Here is a 17167-nt window from a genome sequence, read left to right on the forward strand (position 1 = left end):
ATAACAAAGAATATTAGTGTCTCTTTGCAATAAATATTATGCTGTTTTTATTTATTTTAACTAATTTTTACCAAATTACTAGAAGTCTAGTACCTAAACGGAGATTTCAGTCCCTTATCCAAATGCTATTGAGATGGCAGTAATGGGGGAGTGATTGTTCCTATTGTATGTGTATCTTCTACTGTGTTTGGTATGTAAATTCATATATATAAATCTGTACCAACTTACAGGTAGGGTTGCCACCTGGCCGGTATTTTACCGTAAAAATGATGCTTGATGCCAATGTTATTAATAGTAAAAAATGGCAAGAATATAGGAAGGCCGTTATTTTTTTCCAGAAAAGGTGTCAACCCTACTTGCAGGGAGATTGTAAAAATGCCCTCTTCACACGGGCAGATTTGGTTGCCTGGCGACTAATCATCTCTGCGGGGCAACAATCTCCCTGAACTGCCTTCCCCCTGCCTGCTATTATGACAAAACGCCAGCGCCAATGCACTCATGGCGCTTTGATTTCCAAAGTCGCCCGAAGTTACCTCGTGAGGCAACTTCGGAAATCGAATCGACGCGAGTGCATTGGTGCTGGCGTTTTGTCATTATAGCAGGCGGCAGGCAGTTCGGGGGGGGCAGAATAGGCGATTAGTCGCCAGGTGACTAAATCTCCCCGAATCTGCCCGTGTGCTAGCTCCCTTAAAGCTGGGCATTGACGTGCAGATATGATCGTACAAATTTGTTTCGTACGATTTTCGGACAGTGTGTGGAGTGTCCCGACATTTTTCGTGCCATGACGGTCGTTCAATCGATTGGGCAGGTTTGAAAAATTGCCGGCTAGCGGTAATATCTCTGCATGTATTGCCAATCTGACGATGTTAGTGGGAGACTGTGACCAACTTTTGTCAGACATAACTTTCGTATGATTGCTGTCAGGGGCAGAACATGGCCTGATCTGTTCTTTTACTACTTTATTTAATCCGAAAGGTTAGCGGCAGGTCGGGAGATGGCGACGTGCGATCGTTCATCTGGTATCTGGACGTACTCCAGACACTTCATTGATTTGATGCCTTATTGTTTCACTTTATAAACGTATGCCCTTTCTTCAGTGTACAAATTGGCCTATTTTTAGGCTTTCTGTTTTTTTTAATATAAACCTGGCAACCTTGAGTCGACCATATATGAAAAGATCCAAGCGCCATACCAGAGGATCTTTCCAGATATACACAGCTTTCCCCCTCAGATTTCCATTCCCACCTAACCATGACCTGCTGCTGCCAAACAGCCTCATAATATTTTATGGTCCAGGAATTGCACGTCCCATTAAGGTTATCCTCAAAACCAAAAAAATCTTTTAGTTGAGCAATTCACACAGCTACCACTGACTCCAACACACCATCCCGCCCGCACAGAGCCTTTACCACCTCACAAAATGTTTCACAGTGACGCCATCAAGGCCCAGCCCCCCGAGCCGTCACGTGACACCGCTACTTCCCAAGCTCCGCGGGGCGCTGACGTCATGAGCATCTTGCTGCCAAATATGGCGGACTTTGATACCATCTACGAATTAGATGAGGAAGAGGAAGAGAACGGTGGAGAACGGGAGGCGGCGGCGGCATCCGGTCGGGTAGTCGACGAGGCACACTTACTAAGATACGCGCCTGACTCGGTGGTAGTGCGGGGAGCCGGGCACATTACCGTGTAAGAGCGAGAGAGAGCTTTGTGCGGAAGAGGCGGGGAGGAAGTGAGAGACAAGTACTGACATGTACACAAAGCATATGCACTCTCTCCCAGGCTGGATGGGCTTCTTCCTCTTCCTTTTGTCCTAATATAATACTGATATCAATACTCTGCTCTCTCTTATCTTCACGTTAAAAACATCATTATCTGATAGTATATGGGTATTATATTCAGCATCCCAATCTGACTGTCTATCTAGTAAAGAGATGGCTAACTTTTAGTATGTTATAGCATGGCTAATTCTAAGCAGCTTTTCAGTTGGTCTTTATTTTTTCTTGAATTGTTTGCCTTCTTCTGGCTCTTTCCTGCTTTTAAATGGGGGGTCACTGACCCCATCTAAAAACAAATGCTCTGTACTGCAACCAATGTATTGTTATTGCTGCTCTTATTCATATTCCAGGCTCCTATTCAAATCAGCGCACAGTTGCTAGCGTAATTTGGATCCTAACAACAAGGGATGCACCAAATCCAGGATTCATCCTTTTTCAGCAGGATTTAGATTTGAATCCTTCTGCCCAGCCGAACTGAATCTGAGACCTAATTTTCATATGCAAATTAGGGGCGGTAAAAGGGTTGCCACCTTTTCCAGAACAAAAATACCGGCCTTCCAATATATTCCTTTTTTTCCCCTAATAATAACATTGGGATCAACCATCAATGTTACCGGCCAGGTGGCAACCCTAGACGGGAAGGGAAAACCACATATGCATATGCAAATTAGGGATGCACCGAATCCAGGATTTGGTCTTTTGCATATGCAAATTAGGGGCGGGGAGGGAAATCACGTGACTTTGGTAAAAAAAAAAATTTCATACTCCCACCCCTAATATGCATACGCAAATTAGGATTCGGTTCGGTATTCAGCCAAATCTTTCACAGAGGATTCGGCCGAATCCAAAATAGTGGATTCGGTGCATCCCTAATGCAAATTAGGGTTTGGTTCTGTTTTCGGCCGAATCTCTCTCTAAGGATTCGGGGGTCGAATCCAAAATAGTGGATTCGGTGCATCCCTATTAGCAACCAGAATGCTGAAATTGCCAACTTTAAAGCTGCTGGATTAAGAGCTAAATAACTAAAAGAAAATGCAAATAATAAAAAAAATGAAAACTAATTGCAGATTGTCTCAGAATATCACTTTCTGCATCATACTAAAAGGTAGTTTGAATATGAACAACCCCTTTAATACACCTGCACGTGTGTTTGTTATATATGGGCGTATGTATGTATGACCCAAGACATGAAGGGGTGGGGGCTAATGTAATCCCTTAATAGTTTCTTTTTTATTCCATATTTAAATAGAACTGGCCTGTGGCACTCATTCTATTAAACACCTGTACAGGCCAAATGGCGCTGGTTTTGGCTTCATGTAGGGTAGATTAGCCCTGTGATATCATTGTAGACAGTGGCTGTATGGCTGGACCAGTGGGTGCACTTGTGGGCCAGGTGATTGTCATTGGAAAAATGCAGCGCTGGAGTGACATAATCATTATAATAAATGACAATCTGACAAAAGAATGACGGAACTGTGGGGGTAGAAAGAAAGGGATGTGACTGTCAAGAGAGTGGTGGCTGACATTGTTATGGTTTCATTCAATACATTTTTCCAATAATATTGTGCCTTAGTCAACTTTGTTTTTATATACTCACTGTGCGTTGTTAATGACCCTTTAAAGGAAAATTAAACCCTAAACAAACTAATTTGGCAAGAAATGTTGTATTTTTATATACTGTACTTACCGCACCAGCCTGAAGCTTCAGGATCTCTATAATACTAATGATCCAGGTCTTCTGATTTGTACCCAGGAGGTCACCATCTTGGATCTTGTTAGCAGTGTCTGTGACACTGCACATGCTCTGTCTGGTCAGGGCAGCTGTTGATCAGCTCATCTTGGGGGTCTTGGCAAATAGCCTAGCAGAAAACAAGATTTGCCTGTCCTGTTTAATGCTTTAATTCTAACTGATCAGAAGCTTGGAAGCCCAAAGTGATTTCTAGGTGAAGTACATTTGGGTTCTCTGATATCTATATAGTTATGCTGGAAGGGCACAAATCTAGAAACAGCTTGAGGCATTTCCACTCATTTTATGGCCACTGTGTCATGAGAAAAATGTTGCTCAATTTTGAATTAGCTTGATAAACTTCACAGAGAAGCAAACCAAATGGCTAGATCACATCTCTGGATAAACCTGTTGCATCAGTTGATTGATCGACCCACAACTAATTCATGACGCTTTACATTTGCCAACTGGGTTGTAGATAAGGAGATTTCCAGTTTTCAGCGGTTGATTAAGATAGTTGTTTTATTGTTCATTTGTTTATCCTTTTTATGCACTGACATTGAAAGGCCTACCCTAGGTGAGAGATAACCAAAGGGGAAAAACAAATGCTAATTTTGTTGATGCTTTGGATGATCATAGCATTGCGTATATATGTGCTGGCAACGTTTTGTATGGTTTTTAATTGATACTTATATCTTTTCTTTTCCCGTAGGTTTGGCTTGAGCAACAAGTTTGATGCCGAATTTCCCTCTGTCTTAACAGGAAAGGTAATACGCCTGCAAAGAAGGTAGCTGGAGGTTAAACCTTAGAGAATAATGTAAGGTTTCATCAACCTACATATTGGACCAGACACACTTTGTGCGAGTCATCAAACTAATTTGATTATTCGTTTGGCGAAATGCAGACAAGAAAAAAGCAATAAAAGCTTGAGGTATTTAGTGCTGATAACAAATGATGAGTAAACTCTCTAAACCCAGGTAAAGGTACAGCGAGCAAACAGCATTTATAGAAGAAGGAAAGGTATAGTTGCAAGAAAGCCCAAGTGAACCACCATATTTGTTCATCAGAATTTGATTGCTTACTTTTAGTATTTAGAGGTGAAACGTCCGAAAGAAATTCAAGGTGCCATTTTTCTCTTTCTAAAGGGGTGGTTCACCTTTAAATTAAGTTTTAGTATGCTATAGCGATTGATATTCTGAGACAAATTGCACATGGTTTTCATTTTTTATTATTTGTGCTTTTTGAGTTATTTAGCTCATTATTCAGCAGCTCTCCAGTTTGCTATTTCAGCAATTTGGCTGCTAGTGTCCAAATTACCTTAGCAACACTGAGACTGGAATATGAATAGAAGAGGGCCTGAATATGAGATGAGTAATAAAAAGAAGCAACAACAATAAACATGTAGCCTTACAGAGCATTTGTATTTCAGATAGTGTCAGTGACCCTTATCCGAAAGCTGGATAAGGCAAATAATTTAAAAACTAAAATAAAGAAAATCCAAAGGCCAATTGAAAAGTTGCTTAGAATTAGCCACGCTATACTAAAAGTTAACTTAAAGGTGAACCACCCCGTTAATGTCATTTCTCCCCCACAGAGCTAAACTCCTATATGCATGTGCCATTGTGGCAATCCTTCATTATGCCAAAAGAACCAGTGAAAATCTCTGGTGAATTCGATTGATGTGCCCATGTGATGACTCAATGCCAGTGGGTTGATGTATCCAAAGGAAGAGAATGTAAAGTTTGGTGATACCGAATAAGAAAAAATTGCAAGCTTTTCAGAGTACTCAGGCCCCTTCGTCAGGATTATTTTGCCTGAGTGCTCCGAAAGCTTGCAATTTTTACTTATTCAGTTAGCCAATTAAAGGTGTCACCAAACGTTACTTTTTCTGCATTTTTTTTCAATGGCTAACACGGTACAACATCTTAAAAGAAAGTCAGACAAAGTCACACTAAAGCTTATTCGTGTAGAAAGCTAGTGGCTGAATGCAGACAGAGCAGCTCAGAGGAGCACTCTGAGGGAGAGAGAGAACCTATGTAACATGGCACACATAACTAAGGATTGTTTTTTCTTTCCTGTGCTTTCATTCTTTAAACAGCCTGGAATTCAGTCTAAATCTAGCCTGTGGTGTCTTTCAGATTGTTAGCTCTTACATAGCAGAGATGGCAATTAAAATAGTAGTTCACATTTAAGTTAACTTTTAGTATGTTATAGAATGGTTAATTCTTTTCAATTGGTCTTCATTAGTATTATTTTTGCAGTTTTTTAATTATTTGCCTCCTTATTCTGACTCTTTTCAGCTTTCAAATGGGGGTCACTGACCCATCTAATAAAATTCTCTGTTAGGCTACAAATGTATTGTTATTGCTACTTTTTATTACTCCTCTTTCTATTCAGGCCCTCTCCTATTCATATTCCAGTCTCTTTCAAATCAGTGCATGGTTGCTAGGGTAATTTGGACCCTAGCAACCAGATTGCTGAAATTACAAACTGGAGAGCTGCTGAATAAAAAGCTAAATAACTCAAAATAACGCAATAATAAAAAATGAAAACCAAATGCAAAATGTCTCATAATAGCACTCTCTACATCATATTAGAAGTTAATTCAAAAGGTAAACAACCCCTTTAACGCATCTTTTCGACAGCTAAGAAAATGCAGCCTTGAGTCTTAGGGTCTGAATTATTAGGAGCCAATTAATCTGCTTGTAGGATTTTACAATGTGGGAGGAAAATTTTCTCCTTTAGGAATCGTACACAATTGTTGGGAGAACAGGGATGAATTAAAAAACTGAACAATAAACAGATGTATCATATATATGAATTCTATATAAAATACTGTATTTCTTTTTGTAAGGACTACTGCAGTCAGGCCTTTTTAGATGACTGCAAAGTAATTCACTGAACCTGAAGGGAAAACAGTAAGCTTTCCCACCCAAGTGCTGAAACAATAAGTTGTCATATGGAGGGGAAAGCCTGTTGTTCACAGGGTAAGGCAAGGGAATAGGTTCCCATGTTATTGTTAGCAGAATTGACATGCGATTAATGGGGTCATGCATGAGACTTGGAAAGACAAATCTAGTTCCGTGGGCTGTTGTTCTTGTATCCTGTCATAAAATATTACAACCCTTACTTTAACTAGGCTAGAAATAAAGAGAGACTGGGAAAAAAGTTTACAAAGGAATGATGTTCTTTTTATAAAGTGGCCAAGTACAACCAAGCAGGCAGGGCAGCTTTTCTTTATATAACTTCAGTAATATGCATCCCATATTCCAGTGAATTTTTAGCTGAATTGTAACTCTAACGTGCAATAGTTGAATGGGTATGCAAACAACACATTTTAGTGGTTTTTTTTTTTATTAAAGGAGAAGTAAAGTTTAAGAAAGCATTAGACTAAACATTCTACCTATTACGTATCAAGCCCCCACCACAGCCCTCAAGCAGTGACAATCTATGCTTCTGAAGTCCCCGTTAGCTCTTTTCTGTTATTTCATAGCACGTGCTCTAGGCTGCTGTCTGTTACCTGGGCTTAGGGACAAACCTCCAACATAAAATACAAAAATTCACAGTACAAAGACAATTAGTAATTATGTCAGTGACATTATATGGCAACATTAAAAAAAATGTATTCTGCGTCAGAATTATTCATCAGCACTGAAGCATTCGCTTCTATGACAAATCTCACTTTCTATTAGGCACACAAGCATGTCCAGTATCACTGGCACTGTCTAACAAGATGCAAGACAACCTTGAATCAATTTATTGTACACTTATAGTTACTGAAACTCTGGGCTTATATAGTGAGTTCAGCATATAAAATACAGTATTTCCCCCTTGCCAAAGTAAAGTACATGTGGTCCAGTTTTCAAATTTCATGTGAGAAACATAATTTCTAAAATAATCTGAATCTGCTGGTGGCAATTAGGCAACACAGTTTTTTTGCCATAGACTGTAAACTGCAGCATAGATATATTTTCTTTCTTTCTTTCTTTCTCTTTCTTTCTTTCTTTCTTTCTTTCTTTCTTTCTTTCTTTCTTTCTTTCTTTCTTTCTTTCTTTCTTTCTTTCTTTCTTTCTTTCTTTCTTTCTTTCTTTCTTTCTTTCTTTCTTTCTTTCTTTCTTTCTTTCTTTCTTTCTTTCTTTCTTTCTTTCTAACATTGCTTCATGCCACAGACCCTGTAGCTGGTCGGCAAAAGGTTAAATGCCAGGATTGTGTGTGAAGCAAACTTTGTCATTTTCTATCCTGTTTTCTGTTGTTGCTTAGTGGTAACTGCCTAACTGAAACAAAACTAAACTAAAACTCGTTTTCTCTTTTTTTTAGGTTGCCCCAGAAGAGTTTAAGATTAGTATTGGGCGTGTAAATGCTTGCTTGAGGAAGAATCTGCCACTGAATGTCAAATGGCTGCTTTGTGGTTGTATCTGCTGCTGTTGCACTTTGGGCTGCAGTCTCTGGCCTGTAGTATGTTTAAACAAAAGGGTAAGTTGACGTAGAGTCTTTAAAGCAGGGTTAGGCAAAGAGCTACTTGCCTAGGATGCAACAGTAGGTGGGGGTGCTAGGCACATACCTCTTCTGTCCACCTACCCTACTTCCTCCTCTTCTGTAACTCTGAGAAGCACCCTGCTGAGGAAGCAGCCTTATGGAGTATTTATATATCGGGCATGAGAGGTGTTACTCACCCTCATCACCTGGTGGGGGGGGGCAATGGCAATCATACAGTATTTTGATACTCGGGCCGGAACTTCTGGAAAGAGCAGCTTATTGGCTTATGTATAAGCACCTTCCTACGACCTGCCCAACATATCTACCAAAAAACAGGAAGATAAGGCAGGTATAAAATTGGATAAGTCAAGCATCTCTTTGATATGCACAGATATGCACAGACCTTTCATTAGTTTTCAACCTTTGGGCCCCATGCCAACTATGGCCCTGCCAAAAATAGAATCTATGTACAGTGGTGTGAAAAACTATTTGCCCCCTTCCTGATTTCTTATTCTTTTGCATGTTTGTCACACAAAATGTTTCTGATCATCAAACACATTTAACTATTAGTCAAAGATAACACAAGTAAACACAAAATGCAGTTTTTAAATGAGTGTTTTAAATGGGTTTTTATTATTTAGGGAGAAAAGAAATCCAAACCTGTGTGAAAAAGTAATTGCCCCCTGAACCTAATAACTGGTTGGGCCACCCTTAGCAGCAATAACTGCAATCAAGCGTTTGCGATAACTTGCAACGAGTCTTTTACAGCGCTCTGGAGGAATTTTGGCCCACTCATCTTTGCAGAATTGTTGTAATTCAGCTTTATTTGAGGGTTTTCTAGCATGAACTGCCTTTTTAAGGTCATGCCATAACATCTCAATAGGATTCAGGTCAGGGACTTTGACTAGGCCACTCCAAAGTCTTCATTTGTTTTTCTTCAGCCATTCAGAGGTGGATTTGCTGGTGTGTTTGGGTCATTGTCCTGCTGCAGCACCCAAGATCGCTTCAGCTTGAGTTGACGAACAGATGGCCGGACATTCTCCTTCAGGATTTTTTGGTAGACAGTAGAACTCATGGTTCCATCTATCACAGCAAGTCTTCCAGGTCCTGAAGCAGCAAAACAACCCCAGACCATCACACTACCACCACCATATTTTACTGTTGGTATGATGTTCTTTTTCTGAAATGCTGTGTTACTTTTACGCCAGATGTAACGGGACGCGCACCTTCCAAAAAGTTCAACTTTTGTCTCGTCGGTTCACAAGGTATTTTCCCAAAAGTCTTGGCAATCATTGAGATGTTTTTTAGCAAAATTGAGACGAGCCTTAATGTTCTTTTTGCTTAAAAGTGGTTTGTGCCTTGGAAATCTGCCATGCAGGCCGTTTTTGCCCAGTCTCTTTCTTATGGTGGAGTCGTGAACACTGACCTTAATTGAGGCAAGTGAGGCCTGCAGTTCTTTAGATGTTGTCCTGGGGTCTTTTGTGGCCTCTCGGATGAGTTGTCTCTGCGCTCTTGGGGTAATTTTGGTCGGCCGGCCACTCCTGGGAAGGTTCATCACTGTTCCATGTTTTTGCCATTTGTGGATAATGGCTCTCACTGTGGTTCGCTGGAGTCCCAAAGCTTTAGAAATGGCTTTATAACCTTTGAAATTGAACTCAGGTTTGATAAACCACAGTTAAGTTATTTTTTAACAAGGGGGGCAATCACTTTTTCACACAGGCCCATGTAGATTTGGAGTTTTTTTTCTCCCTTAATAACGTAAACCTTCATTTAAAAACTGCATTTTGTGTTCAATTATGTTATCTTTGACTAATAGTTAACGGTTTTTGATGAGCAGAAACATTTAAGTGTGACAAACATGCAAAAGAATAAGAAATCAGGAAGGGGGCAAATAGTTTTTCACACCACTGTATGTATGTCAAGCTTTATATAGCTTTGATATTATGCCTTATGTGGTATCCTTATTACCTACTGAAAGTTTTTTTTTTTTTTTTTTTTTTTTTTTTTTCTTTAGACAAGAAGATCCATCTACAAATTACTGGAATGGGAAAATAACAGATTATATCATAAGGTAATATAACTAGGGTGTGTATGCGTACTGAATGAACTCGCATAAATTGAAAATATTAACATGTTGAAATGCAATTTATTCTCAGCTTGGCTTGCACTGGAAATTAAGTAGAAGAAAATGTGAATCTAACAACATGATGGAATATGTAAGTTACTTTAACATGAACTTTCCCAGATCCAATAAATGGCTTGCTATATTGCAGTGTGACTTTTTTCAGTAATTGATTCCCTCCCCATTCCTTTCTGTGCTTTTCAGAATAAGTAAGTTAGAAGATGTTTGTTACAAAGCAGCCCCCTCCCATGACACTGCAGTGCCTGTAATTGAAACTGTGACAAAAATAATGCTCCCTATGTGATTGTATTTACTTAAAGGGGAACTATCACGAAAATTTAAATTTAATATTAGCTTCAGCATACTAAAATAAGAAACTTTCTAAATACAATCATTTTCTGGAATAATCAAGTTTATCTTCACTATTCCTAATTTAGCATCTGTTTCTCTTCATTCTGTCTTCATGCAGGAGTTGGGTGTCAGATGAATGATCCAATATATCTTCCTTTCCGATCAGATGTATTAGAGCTCACTCAAATAACTGAAACAATGCAGAATATTTGATTGTATGTATTTAGAAAGTTTCTTATTTCAGTATGAGGTAGCTTATATTAATTTTTCATTTTCGCGATAGTTCCCCTTTAAGCATAATAGCTGAATGTGTTTTTCCATGACTTTTACATAATGTTTTGGGTCTCTTTATGTATAGTTACTTCTGTATATGGCAAGTTACATGTATACTTACACCTTGACCCATGCCCTCTTTTTGTCTCCCACAGGTAATACTTATAGAATTCTTACCAAAATATCCAATCTTTCGACCTGACTGAAGAGATCTCGCTGCTGTCATTTTATTCTTGTCTTTCCTATCCATAGTGCCTTGTAGATGATCCTAGAAAGGAAGGTATAATACAGCTGTGTTTTAAAAACACAAAATGGGTCATTTAAATAATCATATAAGACCCTGATAACCCTGGTGTTTTTTTTTTTTTTTTTTTATGCGTGAGAAAATGTACATTTGGACATATTATTTTTTTATGTTAAGGGAAAGCATCTGTGTTAAACTTATTTACACCATTGAATGCCAAAGTGGCCAAGCACACAGTGTTAAGGTCCCTTGAGCACTGAATGGGTGAATTTTATATTCTCACATATGTAAATAGCTGCCATTGTGTAGTTTGGATATTAGTGCTGCTTTAAGCTCTAGATTGTTGCCTTACAGTTCCTTCTGGAATGTTTTTACTGGCGCGCCTAACGCTTTTTATGAACACTGTAGCTAAAATACACTTTAAATAATAGAGCGGGATTAAGCAATTATTCAGCTGCTGAACTACAACTCCTAGAAAGATGCAGAGTGTTATGTTAAAATTCCACAGCTGGAGGATTGCCTCTTCAAGTGATGTAGCAAATAATTATATTTTAGAGTCTAGGAATGCCAACAAATAGATCCAAACAAATTTCACCGACTTCTCCGATTTAAGGAATCACTTGGATGTCCTGTCAGTCTTCATTGCCCAGATGAACACTACGAAATGCACATAGCGGGAGCATGGGTGCATAGCTATTGCACACACATTTGCTCCTTATGTTTATATGACCAATTTTTAAAAGAGTGATCATCATAGGCACAGGATGAGTAGGTAAAACACTACCTGGAGTGCCAATGGCAGCTGTAAATTCCAGAGTTGGGTGATGGCATCTCTAGCCTCACGCTATGAACTTTGATGCATTGTTGCTTTCATACTTAAAGGAGAACTAAAGCCTAACTAAAGAAGTAGCTAGAAATGTTGTACATTAAGTTGTGTGCTTCTGTACCAGCCCAAGGCAACCACAGCCCTTTAGCAGGGAAGATCTGTGCCCCCACAGAGCTCCCCCTCTTCTGTTCTGCTGATTCACTGCACATGCTCTGTGCTGCTGTCACTTATTGAGCTTAGGGACCCACTCCCTACAGTATACATATAATATAAATGTCACAATATACGGCTGATTAGTTGGCAGCACATAATACAGTGCAACTAACCTCAGAATTCATACAGCCCTGTAGCATCAACTTATATTACAGACAAACCTCATTTTCTGCTTGATAATTTGCGATGGCCGCTAAGCTTAGATTCTCGACAGCTGCTCAGAGCCCACTGAACATGTGAGTGTGACCCCAAGATGGCGACCCTCTTTGACTAGTTTGAAATCCTGGATCATTGCTGCTATTGACCAGCTGAAACTTTAGGCTGGTGCAATAAGTTCAGTATATAAAATGTGCTATTTTTAGCCACATTCATTTTTAGGGTTTAGTTTTCCTTTAAAGGCTTATTTACAAATGTATTTTATAACGATGTGTAGTTGCCAGTAGCAACCAGGCTTTTTGCTTTCATTTTCCAACTTGCCCTAACTGTTAAAATTGAATTGCTAATTAGTTGCCATTGCTAACTCCAACTGTGCAATTTAGCACCTAGGTTTGTAACTGGTTTATACAATGAAAGAAGTTGGGACACTGTGTAAAATATTGTTAAAATGAGAGAGGAATGATTTGCACATCATTTTAACCCTATATGAGACATGTCAAATTTTGAAACTGAAAACTGATGTTTTCTTAAAAATATATGCTCGTTTGTAATTTGATGGCAATAACACTTTCAAAAAAGCTGGGACATGGATATGTTTTATGTTTAATATTGTGTTACATCACCTCTTCTCTTAACAACATTCTGTAACCGTTTAGGGAATGAGCCTTTCATAATGGGCCAAATGTTTTCAACGGGTGACAAGTCAGGATTCCAGACATGCCAGTTTTGTTCCCAAATTCTCTTACTCTGTTGTAATAGGTGACATTGGCTTGCTCGGATAAGCAAGGCCTGCCCTTAAAAACCTCTATACATTATTTATCTTTCACCATTAAGACGTGCAAGCTATCCTTGCCATGTGCACTAATGCACCCTGATGTTGACTTTTGAAATTTTAATATTCTGCACTGTAGATGAAAAAATCCTCAGAGTTTTACTTTCAGGAACATTATTTTTAAATTGTTGCAATATTAACCCACGCAGCTGTACCCCTCCTAATTTTACTTCTATACTTACCCTGCCCCTCTGGGATCTCTTCTTTTTAGCACTGCACAACTTTTCATGTCTTGTCTTGCATATGTTCCAACTTTTTTCAAACATGATGCTGGCATTAAATTCAAAATGAACATATAGTTTCCAGAAAACAATAACAATTTTCAGTTTGAACATTTGATATGTTGTCTGCGTACTATTAAATGTAGGGTTGAAATGATTTACAAAACATCCCATTTTCTTTTTATATACATTTTACAGTGTCTCAACTTTTTGGAAACAGGTTTGTAGTACATACATGTTGTCTAAAGTTTCTGCCAGGCTAATACCAAGCATGAGGGAGAATGCACATAAGTCATATTAAAGTAAACAGGAGTCTCTGGAATGTTTACAAGTCAAAAAACAGGAATTTACTGTACTTTGAAACAACCTATTTAAAGATTGCAAACAAATACATTGGTTTCACAACATGTTTATGATATCCTGCTTTCTCCTGCTGAAGTGCTGGCTAACGTGAAACATGCTGAGCTCTATAAACATTAACTCTTGTGTTGAAAGGTAGAGATCACCTTTAAGTTAACTTTTAATATTTTAGCAGCTTTTCAATTGGTCTTTTTATTTTATTTTTTTCTGTCTCTTTCTTTCAAATGGGGGTCACTGACACAAGAAGCCAAAAAACTATTGCTCTCTGTGAGGCTACAATTGTTATTTTTAACTTTTTATTACTCATCTTTATATTCAGACCCTCTCCTATTCAAATTCCAGTCTCTTATTCATATCCGTACATGATTGCTAGGGTCATTTGGACCCAGCAAGCAGATTGCTGAAATTGCAAACTGAAGAGCTGCTGAACACGAAGCTAGATAATTACAAAAAAACACAAATAATAACAAGTGAAAACCAATTGCAGATTGTCTCAAAATAGCACTTTCTACATCATACTAAAAGTTAGTTTAAAGGTGAACCACCCATTTTATACATTTGTACATTCATGCATTTTATATTAATGGTTTAGAGTTCTACTACTCTTTTTTTTTTTTTTTCTGTTAATATAAGATAGAACACTTGTTTCTTGCTCCCCTGGGGCAATGGAGCATGAGGGTTTTTTTTATCACTGCAATAAGTAGTAGTGATAAAAATACACTGGAGTTCATTTATAAACACTGGGCATATTTGGACCTAGGCGGTAACTCATGGCAACCAATCAGATGATTGCTTTCAGTGCCCACTGTTTATACATGAACTCCATTGAGTTGCTTTCTACTAAAAGTAGTATAAAGTATTTTCAGATATCTTGTGCACATATTCCACTAGTATGGCTGCAGAGCTATTCTCTGCATTTTCAACTAATGGAAAGTAACCCATGGTCCATAGTGGATGCAATGTGTGATGCTTCTGATGAAAATGCCCTCGTGCCATTGCTTTTATAGGTTTAATTTGCCAAAGACCTGAACCACTTATTGAAATGTTCTATCTCTGCGTGCTCCACCTATGAAAATGCTTTCTGGGTTTCTGATATTCAGATAATAGAAAGCATATAAGGTTCCTTGGCTGCTGAATGTGATGTATAATTTTACATTTTTTTAAATGTTTAACAATGTATTTTAGCTATAGTTAAGCTTTTGTGTGTTTTCTTAACGCAAATACACTACTGTAGTGCAGCAAAGCAAAGCTACTTTAGCAGCCCGATAGAAACGTGTAGGGTAAACATATACTATTGGTTAATTCTTCTGCATACACGACCGTTACCAAACATGTTTATGTTTTTACTTATAGGGGAACTATCTCAAAAATGAAAATTTAATATAAGCTTAACCTACTGCAATAAGAAACTTGTAAATACAATCAATTAAATATTCTGCATTGTTTCTTAAATAATCAAGTTTATCTTCACTATTCCTCTCTCAGCATCTGTTTCTCTTTATTCTCTTTTCATGCAGCAGTTGGGTGTCAGATAGTCATTGACAGTTAGATCCCAGATATCTTATGGGGGGGGGGGTCTTCCTTTCCTAGCAGATGAATTAGAGATGACTCAAATAACTGATTCCAGTACAAACAAAATCTAACAAAATAACTGACTTTGGCACAAATTCTGATTGTAGAGAGACATGACGTCTGGTGATTTTAATAGTGAGCTCCAATTCATCTGCTAGGAAACTGTCAGAAATTTTAATTGATTGTATTTAGAAAGTTTCTTATTTCAGTATGAGGAAGCTTATTAATTTTTCATTTTCACAAAAGTTCCCATTTACTTCCATGGCGACATCTCAGAATGAAACTTGCTTTGCCTTTATCTAGCTCTAAGTTACTGCAAAATCTTTTTTGTTTTTGTTTAACCAAAAACAAATTGTAAATATTGCCTTTTTTCAGGAATTTGCATTTGTTTACAGAATGTAATGTAGTTGTTCTTTTGCCAGTAATAACACTTACAAGGGATGTCAGACCTGCTGCTTATCTGTTTTGGGTAGGCCACAACTTCAGCGGCTACAGAGCATGCTGGGAGTTATGCTTCTTCACAGACAGGCTGCAGATATAAAACCTGTGACAAAAACAATTTCAACTGAACTTTCCATCTGTCACTATGATTGTATTAATCCATTACAGAGGAAGGAGCAGCTTTTGTATTGCTTTGCAACATTACCTTACAAGCCAACTTGCTGTTTTCTGGTAAAGCCATAGCCATGCTGGATATGAGGGAAAGAAAGGTCGAATTTGCACTTTGTATTATACGTGTAAATGGTTAACCCATATGGTTTTTTTTTTTTATATTAAATGTTTTTCAAAGTGTGTTCTCTACATGCAAAACTTGAACACTGTACTGGTTATCAGTCTGTATTTTACAGTAATAGATACAACTGAAATAAAGAGGAGGTCAAAGAATAAAACAATCACAATGTGATGTGCTTTCCTTTTATTTATTTTTTTATCCACTTATAGGGAACCTTGCTTTACCAGTGAGTGACAACAAACATCTTCTGATACATGCTTAAAGGAGAAGGAAAGTTCCAAGACAGTTTATTGCCAACAGATAAGCCACAAAAGTGTGAGCTAAAACGCTATATTTATTCTGCAGAATGCTTTACCATGAGTAAACAGCTCTAGATGCTGTCTCTGTTTGTTTAGGATAGAAGCTGCCATGTAAGCTTGGTGTGACATCACTTCCTGCCTGAGTCTCTCCCTGCTCACTTACTGCTCTGAGCTCAGATTACAGCAGGGATGGGAGGAGGGAGGGGGAGAGGAGCAAACTGAGCATGCTTAAACCCTGCCCTGGAGGTTTATGCTGAAAACAGGAAGTCTGATACAGAAGCCCATGTGTACACAATAAAAGGAAAGAAATGCTGTGTTTCTTTTGACAGAGGACTCAGAGCAGCATTACTTTGAGGGTTTACTGGTGTATTTATATAGACCTTTCTGATAAAGCTTACTTAATTTTAGCCTTTCCTTCTCCTTTAAGGGTAAGGGCAGATTCGGGGAGATTAGTCGCCCCGGCGTTTTCCAAAGTCGCCCAAATCTGCCTGTGTGCCTTTAGCCTTAGTGCTAGTATTTATTTAAAGCAACTAGTTACAATGTGATATTTACCCATTCAAGTTTTAATAGCACTGTCACTGTGTCTTTAAAACAGTTTTAATAGCACTGTCACTGTGTCTTTAAAACATTCTGGGCACTGTTTTTGGTCTTAATATAAAATGATTTGAGTCACGTGTTAAAGGAAGAGTAACACCAAAAAATGAAAGTGTTTTAAAGTAATGAAAATATCATGTACTGTTGCCCTGCTCTAGTAAAACTGATGTGTTTGCTTCAGAAACACTACTATAGTTCATATAAACAAGCTACTGTGTAGCCATGGTGGAAATTGAATAAAGGCTATATGGCACAGGTTAAATAATGGATAACAGATTACTATTATTGGAAAAATTCATGCTGCAGCACTCCGAAATGGTGAAAATCTGAATTTGTTTGTCTTATTTATATAAACAATACTAGTGTTTCTGAAGCAAACACACCACTTTCA

The 17167-nt window shown here is 38.2% G+C and overlaps 1 protein-coding gene across 1 annotated transcript; it reads left to right on the forward strand.

The window, feature by feature from the left end:
- The first annotated feature begins 1455 nt into the window (after window positions 1–1455).
- Window positions 1456–11815, forward strand: LOC108698373 (cysteine-rich hydrophobic domain-containing protein 2). Its single transcript, XM_018229802.2, has 6 exons — window positions 1456–1689; window positions 4217–4271; window positions 7822–7977; window positions 9995–10051; window positions 10137–10196; window positions 10882–11815. Exons 1-6 carry the CDS (start codon window positions 1508–1510, stop codon window positions 10930–10932), a joined length of 561 nt encoding a protein of 186 aa, XP_018085291.1. The 5' UTR covers window positions 1456–1507; the 3' UTR covers window positions 10933–11815.
- The last annotated feature ends 5352 nt before the right edge of the window (window positions 11816–17167 follow it).

Source organism: Xenopus laevis, chromosome 8L (assembly GCF_017654675.1).
Source record: "Xenopus laevis strain J_2021 chromosome 8L, Xenopus_laevis_v10.1, whole genome shotgun sequence".
NCBI lineage: Eukaryota > Metazoa > Chordata > Amphibia > Anura > Pipidae > Xenopus > Xenopus laevis.

Excerpts from the sequence above, each read along its gene's own strand:
- LOC108698373 (XM_018229802.2), top strand. The coding sequence starts at position 1,508 with ATGAGCATCTTGCTGCCAAATATGGCGGACTTTGATACCATCTACGAA. Across the intron at positions 1,690-4,216 it reads GGAGCCGGGCACATTACCGT|GTTTGGCTTGAGCAACAAGT; the intron begins GTAAGAGCGAGA and ends CTTTTCCCGTAG. Across the intron at positions 7,978-9,994 it reads TAGTATGTTTAAACAAAAGG|ACAAGAAGATCCATCTACAA; the intron begins GTAAGTTGACGT and ends TTTTTTCTTTAG.